This window comes from Podarcis erhardii (genome assembly GCF_964252035.2).
Source record: "Podarcis erhardii genome assembly, chromosome: 1".
Taxonomy (NCBI): Eukaryota; Metazoa; Chordata; class Lepidosauria; order Squamata; family Lacertidae; genus Podarcis; species Podarcis erhardii.
This window is the reverse complement of record NC_138497.1, coordinates 98,192,705-98,214,280: the sequence shown is the minus strand read 5'-3', so window position 1 is coordinate 98,214,280 and position 21,576 is coordinate 98,192,705. Positions and strand designations below refer to the sequence as shown.

The 21,576-nt window shown below is 41.1% G+C and overlaps 1 protein-coding gene across 4 annotated transcripts in view; it reads left to right on the top strand.

The window, feature by feature from the left end:
* Nucleotides 1-21,576, top strand: part of NCKAP5 (NCK associated protein 5) — a 647,162-nt gene that overhangs the window by 119,267 nt on the left and 506,319 nt on the right. For 3 of the 4 annotated variants that reach the window (XM_081870239.1, XM_081870235.1, XM_081870244.1), the window contains exon 4: nucleotides 7,874-7,992. In XM_081870239.1, coding sequence (XP_081726365.1) covers nucleotides 7,874-7,992 — 119 coding nt within the window. Of the gene's footprint in view, nucleotides 1-7,873; nucleotides 7,993-21,576 lie in introns of those variants that run through there. The other variant, XM_081870238.1, reaches the window with a different exon arrangement.

Here is a 21,576-nt window from a genome sequence, read left to right as displayed (position 1 = left end):
AATAAGCAGACCCCCCCCAATAAGCAGACCCCCCTCCCCCCCCCATACATCATATGTACTTACAGTACAGGAGAGAAGGGTTCAGGCAGCCGTTGGATCTGTCACATCACAGGATGGCATGTGCTCAATATAAAAACAAGTGGAGGTTTCCTGAATGCATGTAAAGTGGAGGTTTCCTGTGTAGAACGGCCGGCGCCGCTAGAGGGCAGACGTTCTCTGGCTTGTAGGCTGCTGCACATGCGCTGAAGAGGCGGCTTTCTTGTGTCAAAAAAAAAAAGAAGTGAGAATAAAAGGTGAAGGCTGGCGGCTGGCGGCGGCTACACAGGCCACATGATGAGGTCTGGCGGGCCGGATTCGGCCCTCAGGCGTTGTGTTTGACACCCGTGCTCTAGAATGTTTTGTGGTGTAAGTGGTGGACATTAGATGTGAATTCATAGATGTGTTACTGGAAATAAGTGCAATTAACCTGTATGCATGTGTGTCTGCCGTTGTACATAGGTTGACTTATTGTCTTTTACACATAAAATGAATGTGTGGATGATTCAGACATTCTTGCTTTTTCATTAAATCTATTGATTACACCATACAGGAAATTGAATGTGTTTGAGACATATGTAATTGACATTCATTTAGGCTTGTAACTTGGTCCTGGCAGGTGGATACAATGGAAAACACTCTGAGGAAAACCCACATGTAAGTTGTTGTGGATACCAAGTGCAATGAACAAATCCATGATTGTCATCTTGTTGTCATTTTGCTGAAGTCATTGACATTTATAGTTTGCTCAGATCACATGTTAATGAAATCTGGGGTCTATCTATCATCTATCTATCTATCATCTATCTATCATCTATCTATCATCTATCTATCTATCTATCTATCTATCTATCTATCTATCTATCTATCTATCTATCTGAGCTGCCTTTACTGTAGAGCTTTAAGTACCTTTGATTTTCAAACTGTTCTTATTTTACCTTTGTCTATAATGGGAAATAATTTTCTTTTACAACATGGGCAGAGAATGCTCTGGACAACTCAACACACTTCTTATACTACTCTCACTAGATTAACCATGGGGGGAAAACCCTTTCTTTTTTGTACACCCAAGTGTGTAATGATTACTGTTGATCCAATGCAGCCAAACAAAACTGATAGCCTTTTAACATAGCTTGATTTGCTGGAGTGATAGGTGGAAAAATGAATACACAGGCCACATTGAATTATTTCAATATTAACAATTAGGTCCTGTAGTTTAAAATCTCAGCCGCTACTGCTTTTGGTTTACAGCCACAGGGTTGGATCTGGATTTGTTGTCAACAGAGTTCTGGTCAAGGATAGTCCTGCTGAAGGAAGACAATTTTCACCATTTCTTCTTCAACCCCTTGCCCCCTGAAAACCTGTTCATTGGTAGGGGGATTCTCTGGAATGGGCAAGACGATGCAGGAAACTGAAAGGGAAAGGGGGAATTGGTGAAGACCATCATCTCCCTTCCTGCAGTGGGCTACCTCCACCGAATCTGAAAGTCTGCAAAGAAAAGGAGCCCATGTACTCATGCTATTTTTCTAGAAAAAGAGGTGCCAAAACCCTCCACAAATGCTTCCCTTGTTCTCTTATTATGGCGATGGCACCTACCTGAGAGGTGCCAGAACTGAGTTCCGGTGAGTTCCAACTGAAAAAAAAAGCTCTGAAAGGGCAAATCTGGTTCCAATCCATTGCTTTGAAGAACTGAACACAGCTCTACAATGACATGTGGATGATCGGTGGCATAAGGAGAATGCTGCCTAGCATCCCCATTCCCGAATTCATCTGTCATTGTCTCTACATGCATCCTCACTTTCCCAGCTCATATCTGTTCTGAACTCTGTTCGAGCATTTAGTTTTGCAACCTGAATTCCTCAACTGCTTCACACAAGTGAATGAATAGCAAATGTACTCCTTTGACCTTTTCGGTCATCTTTGGTATAATTTACAGGCTGTTTGCTCTTCCCCTACAGCATGCCCCCCCAAAAAAACCTCATGATAAAAACAGACAGCCAATCAAAGTATGAAATGTTGAAAAGGTTACCACCTTTGGTTTTGCTGTGTCTGTTCAATGTTCATAGCCTTGTTAGCAAGAAATACTCTAACAAGAACAGAAAATGCCATCAGATGAATCATGTTTCTTACAGAGAAACTGAGAGATGATATAAACATAATCAATTTTCATTGCCAATGCAAATAGCTATGTCCCAAGCTTTCACATCAATCTAGAACATTTCCTCTTAAGTGAATATTGTTGGCCTTTCAAACTGCTGATTAAGGTAGTGAGCAGCAGATCTTAAGATATATTTTTGTCTAGTAGCTGTTATCTCCTAGATAGTGTAATAGTCAATTCTACATTTTATTATCATTCATTAAAATTATTTTTATACTAAACGAGATATCATAGAACTAGACTTCTAATTCTCATGTAAGATTCTGGGTGGTTTTTTGATATGACAGACTAATAGTGATTTGAAACTAATATAATATTCCAGAGAGTTCCACATATTAACTAATTAATTAATTAATAACCAATTAATTTGAAAATCAATTGATATGGACTCAGAGAAGGAAACAACTGCTGGTTGTCCAAGTTTCCTGATCACCTAAAGGAACATTTCTCCTTAGACCTCTAATTTGAGTCGCTCTTACGAAGACTCTTGACACTGAGGTGAGGTGGTGGGATGGCTCAGGAGGTTCATCTTTTGAGGACAAGGCAGTTTACTGTCCAGCTTCTGTGAACAATAGGAGAGTTGAGTTGTTCATCTGGTTAGGACTGATATCTCACACAGGATATAAATGAGAACTGGAAAGAGGTCTGGAGACTTAGTATGGAGGGTGGGTTGTTTCTCTAGTCTAGGTGGTTTATTTGGTGCCTTAAAAAGCGGTCCATTTGTTTAAAGGCAATGTTTCCATGAACGTATTGCACTTGCTCTAAAATGGTCTCACTGGTTACTAATACATCAGTACGCTCAATTCAAGGTTCTTGTATTGATTTTAAGGCCTGATAAGGTTAGGGTCCAGAGTATTGGGGGGGGGGGAATGCCTACCTCTTTATGATCCCTCTTCGTGTCTCGGTATTACTGTGTATTCCATCAGGGAATTTGCCATTGACAAGAAGCAGGTGCTTCAAACTATGGAATTCCTTCCTCCTTGAAGTCATGCTAGCTCTTCTTTAGCTCCATTTGTTTATGTATTTATTACGTTTATATACTGACTTTTTGCCAATGCACCCATGGTGGCTTATAATTTAAAAACACTAAAAGAAGCAAATGATCTAAAATGTAGAGTCCTTTCAGGTCAATAATGGTTTTATCATGAGTCTGGGCCTTCCCTCAGTTCTTAAGTCACCTCAGGGAAGGAGTTACCTCAGGCCACTGATGACTCACATAAAGAGCCGGCGGTATGTGCTTTGAGGGGAGGGAGTATGCCTTTTGTTGTTGTTGTGTCTTTTCGTTTTAAGATCTTGCTTAAGCATTGTTTAGATTTGGTTCTTTGCACTTGAGTTTTTAATCTGACTTTTGTTGTTCTGCTTTTTTGAATGATGGCATCAACATGAGAACATGTCTGACTCACAGGCTGAATTTCTCCAGTCTGCCATTGCCAAACTCAATTGCCCCTGAAAACGGTATTTCAGCTGTGTTTGTTCAAACATCTTTGCCCCACCTTTCCACTAAAAAGTGCTTAAGGTGCCTATTTTGCACTGGCAAAAATCTCATGCATGCTCTAAAGGCAGGCCAGGCCATGTGTAAATAGGGATTTTTGCAAAAGCAAAATGCGTGAAATCAGCTGTTGGGGAAAACAAAAGCCCATGGCTGCTTGAAAGAAGCAATCTTGCCTTGTAAACCTCCAAACCAACCACAGTGCAATATGGTCTTCACAATCTAAGTCCTCACTTCAAAGCTCCCATCCTATCAGAAACCTACTGCATCACTTGCTCTGCTTAAAGCTCCCCCTCACGCTTGGAGTGGACCGGATAGAAATAGTGGGAGCTGTGACATAGAAACAGGTGCTACCTGTCAGCTAGAGAGACTGCTTGTCTGACTTGTTATAAGCCATTATACCTCAATTCTACCACAGCACTATTGCTTTGGGAAGGTTTTGGCTAAGAGAAACTTATTTCTTTTTAATTTCAGGCTGTACATAATGTAGATGCCCCTGCAAGTTTTCTGGTTTCCTCATCACCTGGCTGTCAGAAGCAGCCAAAAATTCTTAACTAGAATTATTGACTTCTTATTTTTGTTGTTTTTAGCATTTAAATAAGCTCAGCTTGCTGCATACCAAAGAAGGGAGGGCAAAAGGGTGTGGGTGTTAACATAACTCTTGGACTGACCTGATTCTATTCCCAGTGCAGGATGTTCTCATGCTTTGCAGAGGTAGGATGCCTACATATTGTGATAATATTTTGGAGCATTGAAGCATTTGGAAGGATAAGAAACAGTTATGGGATAGAAATATGTTACTCTGACAGATAGGAAGGTGGGGGATATAAATCAGCAATGTTGGTTTACAATGAGCGTTCCTCCGCGGTCCTGTGTACACTATGATATTACACTGTGGTATTTTGTTGTGTCATAAAATAGTTTATTATGCAATAAACCACTGTGGTAGAAAAGGGTATTCACAGCACTGGGCTGCAGCACCGAAACAGTGGAAGGGACAAGGAACATTCAGACTCTGATGGAGCCAGCCATCACCATCCACATCACTGGTCCACAGCTCAGTGTTCTCACCTACCATTGCAACTGCCCACTATTGCCAGTCACTTGCACCCTTTCTTGGCCCTACCAGTAGTCTTCCTGGTCCTAGTGGTCCTGGGGTGGGACTTTAAAACAGAAGGTCAACGTCCCTCTGCTCTGGACTGTCAGTAGCAGCAGGCAGATGCCATAAATCAACATTATTTGGATACTCGCTTGTTGAGGAGAAAGATGAGCAAATGATATTAAAATATATTTATTAAATGATAGATTAAGTGATATATTCTACTAAAGCAACCTTGGTGAATAGATTGTGAGCTGTACCACACTGCTCCTGTGGTCTGAATTGAGAAGCATAATGCATTGAGAATTGTATTTCATGTTGTCTTGCAAAGGTTCTTGAGTCTTGCAATATCCTGGAATATTAGTTGCATTGACTGGGGTGTTTTTATTTTTTGAAGAAATGAAAAAGATCACACAAACACACACATTTTTCTGAAGTACAGTGGTACCTCGGTTTTCGAATGCCTTGGAAGTCTAACATTCCGGTTTTTGAACGTTGAAAACCTGGAAGTAAATGCTTCCATTTTCTAACGCGCCTCAGAGGTCAAACGGCTTCCACTGAGTGTTTCCCAATTTTCTCAATTAAATTTGTATACCGCCCTTTGCGCCTTAGTTTTCAAACGTTTTGGAATACAAACGGTATTCCAGAATGGATTAGATTTGAAAACTGAGGTAGTGCTGTGCTTCCTTCATAAGCAGGGCTGCTGTATAACAATATGTACCAGTGTGTGCTATGCTGGATAGTTTCCAAAGAACTGAATAGGCTGGGGAGTTGATAAATAGCACCTTTTACCCCTTTTTAATCCAGCTTCATGTGGTGATTGAAATGTTGTAATATTTAATTTGATGGTCTATTCTAGTGCCATTTAGAAATAATTACTATACTCAGTGTTATTTTTTATGTCAAACAGAAAAGATATCTCTCCCTCTCTCGCTCTGTTTTTTCCTAACAAGAAAAAAGTATAATCACACAGGATTGCCATTTAGTTGTGTTAGTAATGGACAGAGCCATGCTACAAAACTATCAATTTAACTATGGCACATATTAACTGTCTCTGCCTAAGCCACTTGAGAAACCTCTTTTGGCCCCAAAACTTTCTGGGCATCCTACTTTCCAGTGTTGTCTTTCACATCTCAAACACTTGGAAAGCTCATAAGACTTACTTTGCACACGTATATTTACTTGAACTGGTATGTGTGGTCAGGGGTGGAGGAAGGAGGGGTGCAGTGAGTGCAGGCTGACCTGGGTGTCACCACTGGGGGGGGTGACAAAAAGTCGGGCGGCACTCACCGTGGGGCCTGCAGCACACCTGAGCCACATGCCTCTCCTGGGAGAGACGTGGTGGCTTGGGTGCGCACAAGCGCTGTGCTGCCCAAATGGTCTGCCCCCTGCCCCCCCCCAATGTAGGCCGGCTGAGTGGGAGGAGGCAGGCAGACTCCAGAGGCCTTGCAGTGTGCCCCGCCCCTATGGGCATCTCGCCCTGCCCCTGGGCGTACTGCACCAGGCACCCAGCAGCTTCCTCCACCACTGTGTGTGGTGTAGTGGTTAGAGTGTTGGACTCGGACGTGGGAGAACAAGGTTCAAATCCCCACTTGGCCATGACACTCACTGGGTGACGTCAGACCAGTCACAGCCTTTCAGCCTAACCTACCTCACAAGGTTATTGTGGGGATTAAACAAGGAGAGGGAGAACCATGCATGCCATCTTGAGCGCCTCGAAGAAAAGGTGGGATATAATAATAATAATAATAATAATAATAATAATAATAATAATAGGATATATGCTTTTTAATTGGTTGTGCACTTGGAGTATTCATATAACATCAGAGCCAGAATATATGCAAGTTTTCAGACTAGCTATTGTAACCAAGGATTTTCAGTTACAGGACACTCTGTTCAGTTGTTCAGAAATGTGTTCACTGTGAGGACACAATGCTTTGGTAACAAGCTCCACCTCCATGCTACGTCCATTTGTGAATGCCTGAAAAGACTGCATGTATTGGGGCTCTTATTCAGCCAATTCTGTTAATATTGTTATGAGTTTTTCAGGGAGGGCAGATCCTCCTAAATTCTTAGATTTAGCTAATATTTGGACCTGGTACAAATCCTTGCACAAATGGAATGACTTTGTTGGCTACAACTCATTGCCATTTGCCATAATGCCATGCCCCTATGCATGTTCATTGGACAACTGAATGGGGCTCTCACTTCCAGGGTTGGGCTACAGCCATCCAGGATTCTCTGAAGGAGCACTGCTCATGTGAGTAGCCGGCTTATGTGAGAATTCAGTTGCAAAGAGCAGTTAGCTTAGCAAATGTATGAGCTGTTTATAAGTTCTCTGATGAAGAGCTGCTCCTTACTGACATGTGGTAAAACAGGCATAGGCAAACTCGGCCCTCCACATGTTTTGGGACTACAACTCCCATCATCCCTAGCTAACAGGACCAGTGGTCAGGGATGACGGGAATTGTAGACTCAAAACATCTGGAGGGCCGAGTTTGCCTATGCCTGTGGTAAAATAACAGGGTCACAGGAACCTAGGGAGCTGCCTTATACCAACTTTGACAATTGGTCCATCTAGTTCACTATTGAACTAAATACTGACTTGCAACATTCCAGGCTTTCTGACAGGGGACATTCCTAGTTCTACCTAGAGTGGCCAGAGATTGAGTCTGGGACCTCCTGTGTGTAAAACATGCTCTACAACTGATTGCAGCCTTTCAGACCAACCCCACTTCAACTTCTGTCTCTTGAATCAGTTCTAAGCAAGCACATTGCAACTATGCAAATTTTAAAACCCTCACCTGCTGGTGATTTGCCAGTTTTCCTTAAAATATAAATATAAATCCAACCACACCTTAGTTGTGATCTGGATGTATTCTGTAGCATTTTCAAGACCCAAAGAAATTCAATCAAATGTGTGGGGGTGGGGGTGGGATTCTAAACTAACTTCATTAAATGCAATTAGTGTATGTTTCATTGAATCAACTAAGCAGTGTTTTTATTTTAATTTATTACTCATCTTTCACCCTAAGGTACTTGGGTGGGTTACAGCAATTAATTTGTATTTATTTTTCCATCACAGTGAAAGCGGCAACAGCCGGCATTTTTAAGAGAATAAACAATAAAGGATATTCAGCCATGGACAAAAAGCAGCATCTAGTGAAAAAGGAATTTAGCAAAAGATTTTCTTTGGACAGTACTCTCATGGTGAGTACAAAAGCATATCTATAGTTTTGGATATCATTTTGGCATTGGGTGCTTGGGCCTTTCATTGCTATGACCCTTTGTAACAGACATCCTTGAAGACTTGTTGAAAACCTTGTATTGTCAAAATTGCAAGAAAGTTTTTTTCTAAATAGCCAAATGTGAGTAAATGCTAAAAGACTATTATAGCTCAGCCAAAATGCAACTGTTGATACGAACATGACACCTTGTTCGTCTAGATCAGAATCTCAGAAGAAAAATGATGCCTTGTCCAGTGGAGTTTAGTGAATCTGGGATGCCCTGGTATAGGGGTGTCATTGATAAAGTTGTGTCAAGCTAAAAACCCAAAGTGGTTTAATCAGAGAACATTGCTTCAAGAAAACTTACGTGGTTAAATAATGTTCAAATAACAAAGATATATATTTCTGTGTCTGTGTTCTATAGCCATTTGTACAGTGCTTTTAAAGTATACATCAAAAACTAATGTCAGTATGATGAGTGCGCATGATCATACAGGTATCACTGGAAACCAGGATCGGCTGTTGAGAGCACACTTGATGGCAAACCTTGGTTTGAAATGGCCCTGTTAATCTCAGTGTTCATTTTGGCTGCTGTGAACAAAGATTGAACCTAAAACATTGCTGTCTCTCGATAAGCGACTTAGATGTGTTTTCTTGGTTAGACTTTTTCTCCCCTAACAAAGGACTTGGGATCACTCCACACATTACATTTTCAAAGTGTTCTCCTAAGAAGTGACAAATGCAGTTCATGGACCTGTGCCTGGATGCCACTCTACTGAACATACACTTGGTAGACATTCTTTTACATACAGCAAATGCATGGTACCTAATGTCCTCTGGTACCAGAAGTTAGTGATTTGTTGAGCACTGAAACACCTATGTGAAACATTCTTGTTTTAGGCATGCTTCAGACAACAAGCATGTACATGCCCCCATAATACTGTTCTACAAAGACATCATATGGCCATATTATCATATTACTCAACTCTGCCAAACACTGAACAGAGAGAGCTTCCTCTCCAGTAGTTGTCAACACATCCACATTTTAGGGAGTTTCTGTCAACTTTGCAACAGTATTTAGATGGGGGAGAAATACATCGGGACCCACCCAGTTCTTTGAAACAGTTTAAATTTATGGATTTAAATTTAACACTGCTGGTGAAAGAAATGCAGAATTCTTTTTCAACCATGTCATGGCAGGATTCTTTGGAAAGCAGAAAGCAGAGGTGGAGTTGAACATCAAATCATGATAACTCCTGAGAATTACAGCATGCTCTAATACTCGCCTTGCTCATCTGTCTAATGGCTAATGTTCGTGCTGTAACATTGAATGTGTTTAGTCAGCAGAGTAAGCTCTGCTAAAGCTAATGGGATACATTAGCAAATAAATATGGAGAGGAGAAGCAATAATAGGAAGCCAAAAAAAGGGGGGCGGCGCGGAAATACCAAGTAGCCGCATTCAGGCCAAAGTCATGTCCGTGAGTCTGCTTTCTTGCCTCCACTTCCCGCGTAATGAATTTGTGGGCTTCTAAGCAGTGAGAGAAGAGCAGCATTATTTTCAAAGAAATTAAGTTCCCAGGGTCAGCATTTCAGGAGGTCGCTGACATATTTAGTGACTACCCTTCAAATGTGAGAAAGCTGGTATGAGATTTCTAAGGATGATGAAATCAGCTGACCCAGGGAAGAATGGAAAGTAGAGATGAAAATCAAAGTATTTCTGGGTCAGTAATAGAGCAGGTGCAGAGATGAAAGGAGAGCCTTCTGCCTTGTAAAATAAATCAAGGTACATCCCTTTAACCCAAACAAGGTAATTCATCAGCAGCGGCAGCACAGAAAGTTGTGGGAGTCTCACAGTAGTGTAGCTTGCAGGAAACTTTTAGGGTTGCTTACTACCATAATATGCTAATAATATAAAGCAGAGCTTCTGTGGCTTTAGATCTGGGTTTGAAAAGCAAAGTGACAGGTGATGCTTTCTCCTCGGTTCATATCCAAATGGGAGGGAAATAATCTGAAACTTATGCTTGTTATGCACTTAAGAAAACCCAGAGAAGTCTGGACAAGAAAAGGGAGTAACTCCATAACCACAACCTAGCATACTAGTCACATTGGGTATGTGAGGACTAATTGTCCAGTCAGCTTTCTGCCCCACCTTAGCTGTAATTATCCTTTGGCTGGGAGAAAGGAGCCTAGTTACAACCAGATTAGATTATTGCAATAAGGTCCACAAGGGACTGCATTAAAAGATGTTTTGGATTCTTCAGCTGGTACAGAATGCGGTGAATTCTGGACTCTTGTGGGGGCAATCAAAGAATAGAACACCAATATGATACTGGCTGCACTGAAGGCTAGATTGTTTTCAGGGCTAGTTTAAAGTGTTGGTGATGACTTTTAAAGCTCTAAACAGTGCGTAGCCAAGTTGTTTGAAGGGCTATTTGTACTTGTATAAACCTGTCTGGGTCTAAAGATAGGTTCAGGGAGTTGTGCGCCCGCCATCAATATATATTAGGTTGGCAGGCACTAGAATTAACCTGTGGCCTTCCAGATGCTGTTGGTCTACAACTCCCAACATTCCTGACCATTGGCTATTATGGCTGGGGTTGATGGGCATTGGAGTCCAACATCTGGAGGGACACAGGTTTACAACCCTTGTACTATATAGGATGGGGTCTTTTTGGTGTTGGCCCCATGTTTAATGGAAACTTAGAACTTCATTTTCTAGGTATGTATTCATGGACCATATTTTGCTGCTTTTTAAACAGGCATGGAAGACATTCATATTTCAAACTGTTTATAATTTACACTTGGAATGTTTGGCTCATTTTCAACTGTTGGCTGTTCTAATGCTTTTATTTCAAGCTGCTTCTACAAATATTTAAATAATTAAGTATATAAATAAACTGGTTCGATCATGCATACTTAAATCTGTGCATGATAGGTAACGTCTGTGTTCATACCAGTGGAATTCAGAATGTGGCAAATAAAAGTATGCTGGGAAAAGGTCTATTCGCCCGCCCCCTTTACAGTGGTACCTCGGGTTACATACGCTTCAGGTTACAGACTCCGCTCACCCAGAAATAGTACCTCAGGTTAAGAACTTTGCTTCAGGATGAGAACAGAAATGGTGCTCCGGCGGCGCGGCAGCAGCAGGAAGCCCCATTAGCTAAAGTGGTGCTTCAGGTTAAGAATAGTTTCAGGTTAAGAACAGACCTCCGGAACGAATTAAGTACTTAACCTGAGGTACCACTGTACTTGTCAGCACTGTCATCCCTGGAAATGTATCCTATCTAAAGCTCTGAATAGCCACCCACTTCTAGTCCGTATAGACCAGCAGTTGCTAATATGATGCCTATAGCCACTCATCTGCTTGCATAGGTTTTTATTGGTGATCACAAGGCCTCTCCCACACTCCTCACCCCATTGAAATTGGACTTGAAACAAGCTTTCTGTTTTAGTGGATTGAATAAGCTGTGTGTGTGTGTATGGTGACCATGACAGCCTCACTGCTTGGCAAATGCACCCACTGGCTCAAAAAGGATGCTGACCCCTAGTATATACAAAACTGAGCTAGATGGACCAATGGTCCAACTTGGTGTGATGCTACGTTGGTGTTATTTCCCTGTACACAATCACCATGTTTGCAACTAGCACACTAGTACAGAGTTACCCTATGTCAATAAATGTTAAGTTCTCTGTCCAGCTATTCTTTATGTCACCCCCTTCTATACTGAACAGACAGCTTTTGCCAATGCATTCAATATATGAGGCAGGCACTGTATTTAAAATAAGGACAACAAAACTGGTATTCAGAATGCAGAGAAGGCATTACATCATAACGTCTGGCTCCAAGTATTATTTTAGAAGGGGAGTCTAGACCCCAAATCAGAATGCAGCTAGTTAAAAATAGTTTCATGACTTGTAAATACGTACATCTCTATTTTCTGTCTCCTGTCACAAGCACATCACAACTTTGTAGTGCTGTAAATCAGAATTCGGAAATGCACATTAATTAATTAGCTAGGATAATGTATAGTTCTTACAGCTCATACATAATCTACTGTATATTCATTTTTAAAGTTAAATTTGCAATGTGGGACTTTTTATCAAAACTCAGTTTAAGTGTTTTCATTTTCAAAGAAGTCAGATAACATTTAATAACGTGGATATAGTGTTGTTGTTGTTGTTGTTGTTGTTAACATTTGTCTACAGCCCTTCATCCATAGATATCAGGGCAGTTCACAGCATAAAAATACAAGATAAAAACACAAAATACATAATAGAAATAAGAATGAAACAAAAACCTGCTGACCCCCTTCCATAAATGATATTATGTTAAAGGTAAAGGTAAAGGGACCCCTGACCATTAGGTCCAGTTGTGGCTGACTCTGGGGTTGCGGCGCTCATCTCACTTTATTGGCTAAGGGAGCCGGCGTACAGCTTCCGGGTCATGTGGCCAGCATGACTAAGCCGCTTTTGGCATACCAGAGCAGTGCACGGAAACACCGTTTACCTTCCCGCCGGAGCGGTACCTATTTATCAACTTGCACTTTGAGTGCTTTTGAACTGCTAGGTTGGCAGGAGCAGGGACCGAGCAACGGGAGCTCACCCCATCGCGGGGATTCGAACCGCTGACCTTCTGATCAGCAAGTCCTAGGCTCTGTGGTTTAACCCGCAGTGCACCTGAGTCCAGATATTATGTTAGGGCTGTTCAAATAGTGATCACAGTTTTTTTTAATTTGAGTTGTGCATCAGAAAAATTGGGCTGCTGTTGTGGCTATTAAAACTACTGCCCGGAAGAATTGTAAGCTTTCTTCAATTACATTCTTTCTTTTTTATATATAAAAAGTCCTTCTGTAACCAAGTAGAAGAAAAAAAAGAGAAACCACTCACATTATAGACCAAATCATTATTACTGTGAGGAACTGTTGCTTTTTTCACACTCTCTGTACAGTGCTCCCTGTGAAAATAATAAAAGACCCACCAGAAACGGAGGCCTTTGCCTGACCTAAAACTGTTCAGTTTTCTCCAGGACACATTTTGATCAGAAAAAGTCAGTGCTTCAAGCTGTGCTCTTTATTTACGAGAGTAATTCCCAAGCTGGCTAGGGAATTGCCTTGGATTGACACTTGCAGCTGTGATGGCATTTAGCTGAGCAGCCTTCTTGAGAACGTTTCATCTTTACAAGTAGCTAGCCTCTATAAAGTAGAAGTTTTTAAAGGGTGGGTTTTTTTCGTGTGTTTTTTTAATGGGCAGCTTTCCACTTTCAAAAGAAGAGTGCAGTGAATTGTTTCTTAGGAGGCTGATTGCCTGTGCTCTCACCTTTTCAAAGCTTAGTTATATACCACTGTGATTTGCAATCGGATTAGTCTTAATAAGTGAGATACCTGTAATATTTGCTGCTCACGGTTGGGAGGCATGGAATTGACTGGTGAACAGGAGCACTGCCAGGTCTGAGGGGCTGTCCTAGTTCTTCTGCTCTCCCTTAGCTTACCAGGTGGTGGCAGGAGCCAGGGGGTGTCCCTTTTTAACACTTAAAGAGGTCTGGCTGGTGGGTGTACTGCACAGTGAGCCACCTGCCAGTGCCATTCTTCCCCCAGGAAGCATGAAGATGGTGGGTGCACCTGTAACTTTGGTCCTTCAGGGTGCTGTGCATTCAGCAGCCCAATGCCTCTAGAAGTTAACAAACGGTGTGCTCATGCTGGGTGCTGCAACAAGTTCCCATCATCTACAGGTAATGGAAGGGGGTCTAGGTTTCAGGGTGCAAGTCTGGCCCTAACATCACCACTACCGAGGAAAGTGCTTACTAACACCTGAACATTTATACTTCTACCTGTTCTATGTTACCCTTTACTATTCAATTTACATCTATTTACCCCAGTATTATCTGAGGTGCCAAGCGCATCATCAGACCTTAAGTCTGATCCCCATACTAACAGCCCTTTTGGACAAGCTGTGTTTCCCCTGAACAATAGTCATTCCCAGATCTGCTCCATGCTGAAGAGGACTGCAGATAGCTATTTGCTAGCTTCCAGAGAGGTAGCTGAGTTTGTCTGTTTAGTGAAAACAACAGAGCTTTTGGGCACAACTAAGGGCAAATCCACACTTACCTTTGCTCTGCATTTTTAGGCACAAGTCCATGCTTTAAACTTCCTGTCTAAGCACTTTTTTTTTTATTTTGCCCCACAAAAGCCCACTCCTTACTTCTGAATCGGCGCAAACCGCAATCTGCAGAAAACCTGAATTGCTGTTTGTTCCGATTCAGTGTTGAAGTGCAGCTTTCCTGGGGAAAGTAGTGGGGCAAAAATAAAAAGAGTGTTTGGACCTGTGCCCAGAAAGCACAGGGCAACAGGTAAGTGTAGATGTCTGCTTTAACATTCTATGGCCTTTTAAATGTATTTGTTGGAGGACGGGTTATTGGTTGGTTTTGGTTTATTATGTATTCTGTGTTCTCATTTTGTAGTTTTATGTTGTGAACTGCCCTGTGATCTTCAGATGAGGGGCATTATACAAATTAAATAATAAATAAATAAGGTAAAATAAAAACAGGGTCAAATTAGTCGTTTTTATGCCCTCCCCCCGCACAATCATGTTTGTTGTTTTGCAAGCCAAGGTAATTAGAACAATTAGGTCTTGTTTTCCAAACTGTAAGGTGACCCACCTGAAAGATGGCAAAGAATGTGTCCTTTAACCATATTCAAGGTAAAATGAATGTGTGATTTCCCCTCGACCTCAGAACGGGAAGGTGCCATCCCTCAGCACTCTAACTTATTAAGACAACAGCCAGACCAAGCTGGTGTGATACATTACATACTGTCAAGAAACAGGCGCTGAAGCTGTGTATTTAAAACAGTATATTAAAAGTTAAGCAGTTCTATGTAACCTTTACCCTGAGTTGCTTTGTCAATATTATCACCCTTATGAATCAGCCTTTAAGCCTTGGATTTGAAACATTTATTTATCATACCATAAAATCTCAATAACTAAGAACACCCTCAGAATAAAATTTGATTTACAATCTTGGCATGTTTGTGTGTCTGGATGTTTCTCCTCTGGCTGCTCAGTCAAATACTCCTCCCTATACCCCCAAATTAGTGATAGGCTGTCAATTCTACCACCTCCCTGCCAAGTATTTGCCTCGTGACTACTAGACCACAGCATGAACAGGCAATGTGTGTGGCAATAAAGGAGACATCAGCAAATCTGTGACTAAGTTGTCTATTTGAGTTAGATGAAATTTACATACAATTGCTGGGTTTCCTTAAGATTAATTATTCTAATATTTTAAGTCTGGATTAAATGTGAACATTTGAGTTGGCTCTTGGGCAATTTTGCAAACCTATGGACATGTTCACACTGTGCCCGGTGCATGCAACGGGTTTTGGGGGTGAGTGCCACCACACATTCTGACCTGTTACACACACACACACACACACACACACACACACACTTTGTTCACCCAGCCACTTTGTTCATAGATTTAAAATGCCCTACCCACATGGAAATACCAGCTCCATTTTTGTGACTAACATATTGTATGGCATAATATACTTATATACAAACAAGTATGTGAGTTTAGTCTTAAGGTGTCTGGGTACAGAGTATGGCAGCAGGACTCCCTTATTTTTAATTGCTGGGTAGGAGAGGGAATTTTGATGACTGCAGATAGTTTTTCAGGGCTGAGGAAAGTTGTGTTTACTGAGGGCCAAACTACCAATAGCCAGGGTCATTGCTAGATGCTTAAAAGATTTGAGGCACCAAGCATGTGGGGTAGGAGGGCTTTAACTCTCACCCTTCCTGTCACTGTTGTGGTCCTGATCCAGATTGGACTTCTTTGTGTACATTTTCTATTGCAAAAAAAGACCCAGCAAATTGAATGGGACCCTTTTTGCAATGTATATTGCAAGTATGGGGTCCCTAATCTGCATTGGGATCCCAGTGGCAAAGAGTTAAGGGATCCAACCTCCAATACTAACAATGTGGTGTGGGGAGGTTGTGATTCTGTATACAAGGGCAGAACTATGCCATTGGGGCACATTCAGTTTGGCTCTGAAATTCCATCTTCTACACAATTAATAAAGATAAAGAAGCTGTGTTTTCCATTGTGCATCACTGCTCTTCCCATAAAACATTCTGTTACAGTAGTGAGGGTGTTGTTTGACTCTAAGTAGTAATCCAATATTCTGCTACGTGAATCGTCCTTAAGAAATCATGAACACCTTCCCTCCCCATTGCCTTCTTATTCTAACTTACAGCAAAGTTATTTCCAAAACCAAAATGCTTCCAGTTACAGATTACTGGCCCCAACAACATCACACATACCATCTCGGGACTATTTAATTGCTCATCGTCTAACATTGTGTATGCCATCAAATGCCAACAGTGTCCTTCAGCTCTCTATATTGGACAAACAGGCCAAACCTTACGCCAAAGAATAAACGGACATAAATCTGACATCAGGAATCACAAGACAGAGAAACCAGTAGGAGAACACTTCAATCTCCCAGGACATTCTATACAAGATCTCAAAGTAGCTGTTCTATTACAAAGGAATTTCAGAAATAGACTGGAAAGAGAAGCTGCTGAATTGCAACTTATTACCAAACTTAAAACCATGGAGAGACCTGGTCTGAACAAAGACATTGGATTCTTATCTCATTATACATGACAAAGCCATTTTTCACCTTCTCACCCCTTGCTTTTTCCTGCAAGACCTATTGCAGTCGTTAAGAGTCGTCAGCAGGCTCATCACAGCTATCTGCCAATCACCCAATCCCACCACCCTTCTGAGTAATACCCCTCCCCACCTTCTCACTATATAGAAGGATCTGGTGACTTCTGTTTCAGTGTATCTGAAGAAATGTGCATGCACACGAAAGCTCATACCAAGAACTAACTTAGTTGGTCTTTAAGGTGCTACAGGAAGGATTTTTTTTATTTTGTTTTGAAAATGCTTCCAGTGCTAGCTATATTCTTTCAAAAACTTTCAGAATTCTAATTGTTCTGTGGAACTGAAAAGTAACATTGCCATATTTATAGTATATCAATATTTGAATGGCATAGGGAATGGAATTTGTGTTGAACATGAAAGAAGAGAAAAATATTTCAGATGGGTTCAGGATCATGTGCTTTACTTCAGTTTTTAATGTTTCTCTCTTTTTAATCCTACCATATCTGCAAGTTGATATTTCCTGCCACATTATTTAAGATATACAGTCCTACAGGCACGTGAGCACAGCCAAGTTAGCTTTGAACTCACACTTCTGATTTTAATGCACACACAATAAAGTAACAAAAAATGCCTGGAGGAAAGATAGGGTTTTTTTAAAAAATGAAACACTTTAAAATATGATTTCGAACACCCAGGAGCTGTTTCTAAAAGGAATTATGCTTTCTGAACCAGTTCCTGTTTATTTGGAAAAGTTATTTCAATTATACATTGGATTAAGGCAATCGAAGCAATTATTGCTGATCACATTTTTAAAAAACTTGCCTATTCAGAAATGAATTCATTTATTCTCAGATATTTCTAAGTCGCTTTTCAAGACTATTGCCTTCCAAAGGTGCCTTATGTTAATAACAAATATAAGATTACATTAAAATGTACAATGCAAAACACAATAGTACAACCATTTTAAAAACGTCCGTAGATTAAAATGCAATCAATGACGATAACAACCTCAGCAGCAGCCCATATACTAAAATATTTCTTTAATCAAAAGCCAAGAGAAACAGTTGAATTTTCCTCTTTAAAAACTTGAACAGAACCAGACAGCTGTTTATCTCTCAGAAGAAAATTCCAAATGGTTGGAGCCATCACTGAGAAAGCCCTGTTACTCGGGTCTACAACTATAATTTTGTTTGTTTATTAAAATGTTTGTTTACAAATACTTCAAAAAATCACACAATCAAAGTGATTATATAAAATCATACAGTAAATTTATATTATTAAAATCAAAATTAAAATCAAACTTCAATTAACTATTGTGGAAAGTTGTATTTGTAACTGCCTGCCTAGGTCTGGTGGCATAGAAAAAACATTTTCAGGAGGTGTCTAAAAGTTGAAACAGGAGGCACCTACTGAATATCTATTGACAAAGCATTCCACAGAACCGGACTGATCATACTAAAGGCTCTATTGTTGTCAAATGAGCCCCTCTAACTCATGGAACAACCAACAACACTGATGATCTTAGTGACTGAGCTGGGATATAAGGGTGCAGGTGGCTCCTGAGGAACCGCTGGACCCATACATAGAGTATCTGAAGCTAATCTTAAAACACGGGTTATATGGGCAGTCCTGTAAATCACATTGACACAAATCTTGTTGGGCTTTAAAGGTCAACAACAATGAGTTAAGCCCAGAAATTCACTGGCAACCAGGGCAACTGGCACACTTTGGGGGAGGACTGTAGCTTAGAATTGCCATATTTCAAAAAGTAAAAACCAGGACACCCTAAAAGTAGCTAAAAGAGTGGGATCAGTGGTCCTACTTTGTATAGACTAGGTGGATCTGTGACCACTTCTTGTTTGCAATGTTTGAACAAAACCTAAAGCAGCACAGTTTAATTGAGTCACGTTGAACTACTTCAGCATGAGTTATTGAGAATCCAAGGCAGAACACATTTCTTCAAATGCTATTAAAAAGCTTATGTTGTTCTCAGTTATTCAGTTTCTATAACAGTGGTGCATCAGCAGAAAGCACAGGGTTTTGTGGCTCAGGTTGTGTTGCCTATCAATCCACCTATGTTGTGGGGAAAACTGAACTAAAATTTGAAGCCCATCTGGAGGTGCTTACTTTGACCAAAACATTTGCAGTACAGGATCAGGTTTAAGGTGCTGGTTTTAACCTTCAAAGCCCTATACGGCCTAGGGCCCTCGTACCTACGGGACCGCCTCTCCTGGTATGCCCCACAGAGGAACTTACGATCTTCAAATAAAAACATCTTGAAGGTCCCAAGCCACAGAGAGGTTAGGCTGGCCTCAACTAGAGCCAGGGCTTTTTCGGCTGCGGCTCCAACCTGGTGGAACGCTCTCTCACAAGAGACAAGGGCCCTGCAGGACTTGACATCTTTCCGCAGGGCCTGCAAGACAGAGCTGTTCCACCTGGCCTTTGGTCAGGGCGCAGCCTGACTCCCTCCTCTGGCAATCTTTACAAAACTTTAGTTTATGGTTGCCATCAATTTTGATTTTAATTCATTTTAATCCATTTTTATACTGTTTTATAATGCTGTACTGTTTTAGTGTTGTTAGCCGCCCTGAGCCCGGCTTCGGCTGGGGAGGGCGGGATATAAATAAAATTTATTATTATTATTTATTTATTATTAGGAGCTTAAAAATGTTTCACTAACTAATAAGACTTCTTGAGGAGAGGAGTGGTTTCATGCATCCCTACCTAATGCCAAGTTTGCCTAAAGTAGAACTGAGGTAAATCTGGAGGTTTCTGCTTAGGCAAAATATCAAAAGAATGTCAAGTGATGAAGGTATGTCTCAGAGCTGTTTTGTCCATTCTCCAATGCTTATGCCTGAAAATCAGAATAGCTACTTTTATTCTTCAGAAAGCAGGCAAAAGAGGAACAATTGTTCTTGTGCTTTCCCCCATGTGGATTTTCTCAAGTTGAAATTGCACAAAATTTCACATTTTACTCAGTCCCCTCCTTCTTGTGACTACTCTTATCTTTTCACTAGATGCTTACATTATCCACCAGTAGTGATTGCTGGTAAAATATGCCTCTCTTTTTCTTTGAGTGATTTGACTATAAATAATGTCGACAACTTTTACCTTGTTCTTTTATCTCGCTGTTCTCAAGAGCTTAGTTTTGTGGATACATTTTCAAGCAGTATTTCTATACTGTCTTCAGCACTGTCAAATTTATGATTCTGGCTTCGCTTCTACAAACCCTCACACACTGAATATCAAAGTGACAAGCATTCTCCAGTATGGTGCATACTGGAACATAGTAAAAAGACAATGTCAAGGAAACTTGAGGCCTTCATTAATCAATAATAATAGCACTGAGAAGTATAATAATGCATTTGCTAGTGTAGTGCTTCTCAAACTATCTGATGTGGTAGATTGGCAGTCTATCATGCCCCCTACCCATGTGCCAGGGACTGGTAAGATATTTGGTCCCTGAAGTGCCCCACCCAACCTAGGTTGTGGTGGAGTCACCATAGATCAGCAACTGATGTTTAAAGCAGGATTGTACCACTTTAAAACATCATGGCTTCCCCCAAACAGTCCTGGGAATTGTACTAAAGAATGCTGAGATCCCTATTCTCTTTAGAAAACAATTCCCATAGTTCCTGATACACCGCTCTGAGAATTGTAGTTTTGTTTGATGCTACTTTAAATGCATAGTGCATTATGGGGCCATAAGCAAAAGATTGTTATACTCCAAGATGTGTACAGCTCAAATGCCCCGGATTGTAGAGACTTTAATATTTTATTATGTTGTTAATGCTCAGCTGTCTCAAGCCCTTTCAGATGATGTGGGATATAAACCAATAAATCTCTTGTGTCTCAAAATGCTGAGGCAGCAGCTATAGTCCTGGAAATCTCTTAACGTAAGGACTATACCTGCCCCTAATACTTGAAATTGGGAAAGATGAACACCAACGTGGACCATTTTTGAATACCATAATCTGTGGGGCATGCATTTTATTGCTTGAATTGTCTTCTATATAGAGGCTTAAAAGGTAAAGGTAAAGGGACCCCTGACCATTAGGTCCAGTCACGGACGACTCTGGGGTTGCGGTGCTCATCTCGCTTTACTGGCCGAGGGAGCCAGCGTTTGTCCGCAGACAGCTTCTGGATCATGTGGCCAGCATGACTAAGCCGCTTCTGGTGAACCAGAGCAGCACACGAAAACACCGTTTACCTTTCCGCCGGAGCAGTACCTATTTATCTACTTGCACTTCGTGATTTCAAACTGCTAGGTTGGCAGGAGCTGCGACTGAGCAACGGGAGCTCACCCCGTCGTGGGGATTCAAACTGCCAACCTTCTGATCAGCAAGCCCTAGGCTCTGTGGTTTAACCCACAGCGCCACCCAAGTCTCATATAGAGGCTTAGAGATGTAATTTATCCTTGTAGACATTAGCTTTTCTTGCCATTGTGCTTGTTGCGTTGAAATTGTGTGATTCCTTCTCCTAAAGAGCTTTCATGTGTGGTGAAGACCAAGCATCCTTACTTTATCTCATGTCTGCATTCAGATACTTGGATAGTCTCACATTGCTTCCTCTGTGAATATCATAATGGAAATCATAACAATGTTAGAAGCAGCTGTGGCATAGAGCTCACCCCCTCCCTTTTTAAAAAGCCCTCTCTGATGCACAATATTTCTAGCAGACCAACTGCCCCAAGCCTTTGTTCTGCCAGGGATGTTTTGGAGCAATATATGAGAAAGGAAGGGGGAGAGACAGAGTAAGGGTGCATTTTGAACTGCTTTAAATAGAAATATGCCAGATATAGAATCTCTGACCTAATGGCTGGAAGGAGGAAAAGTGCTCAACTTTAAAAACTAATTTAAAACCAAGAGTTATTTGAGAAAGTATAAATAGCACCTAGTTAGT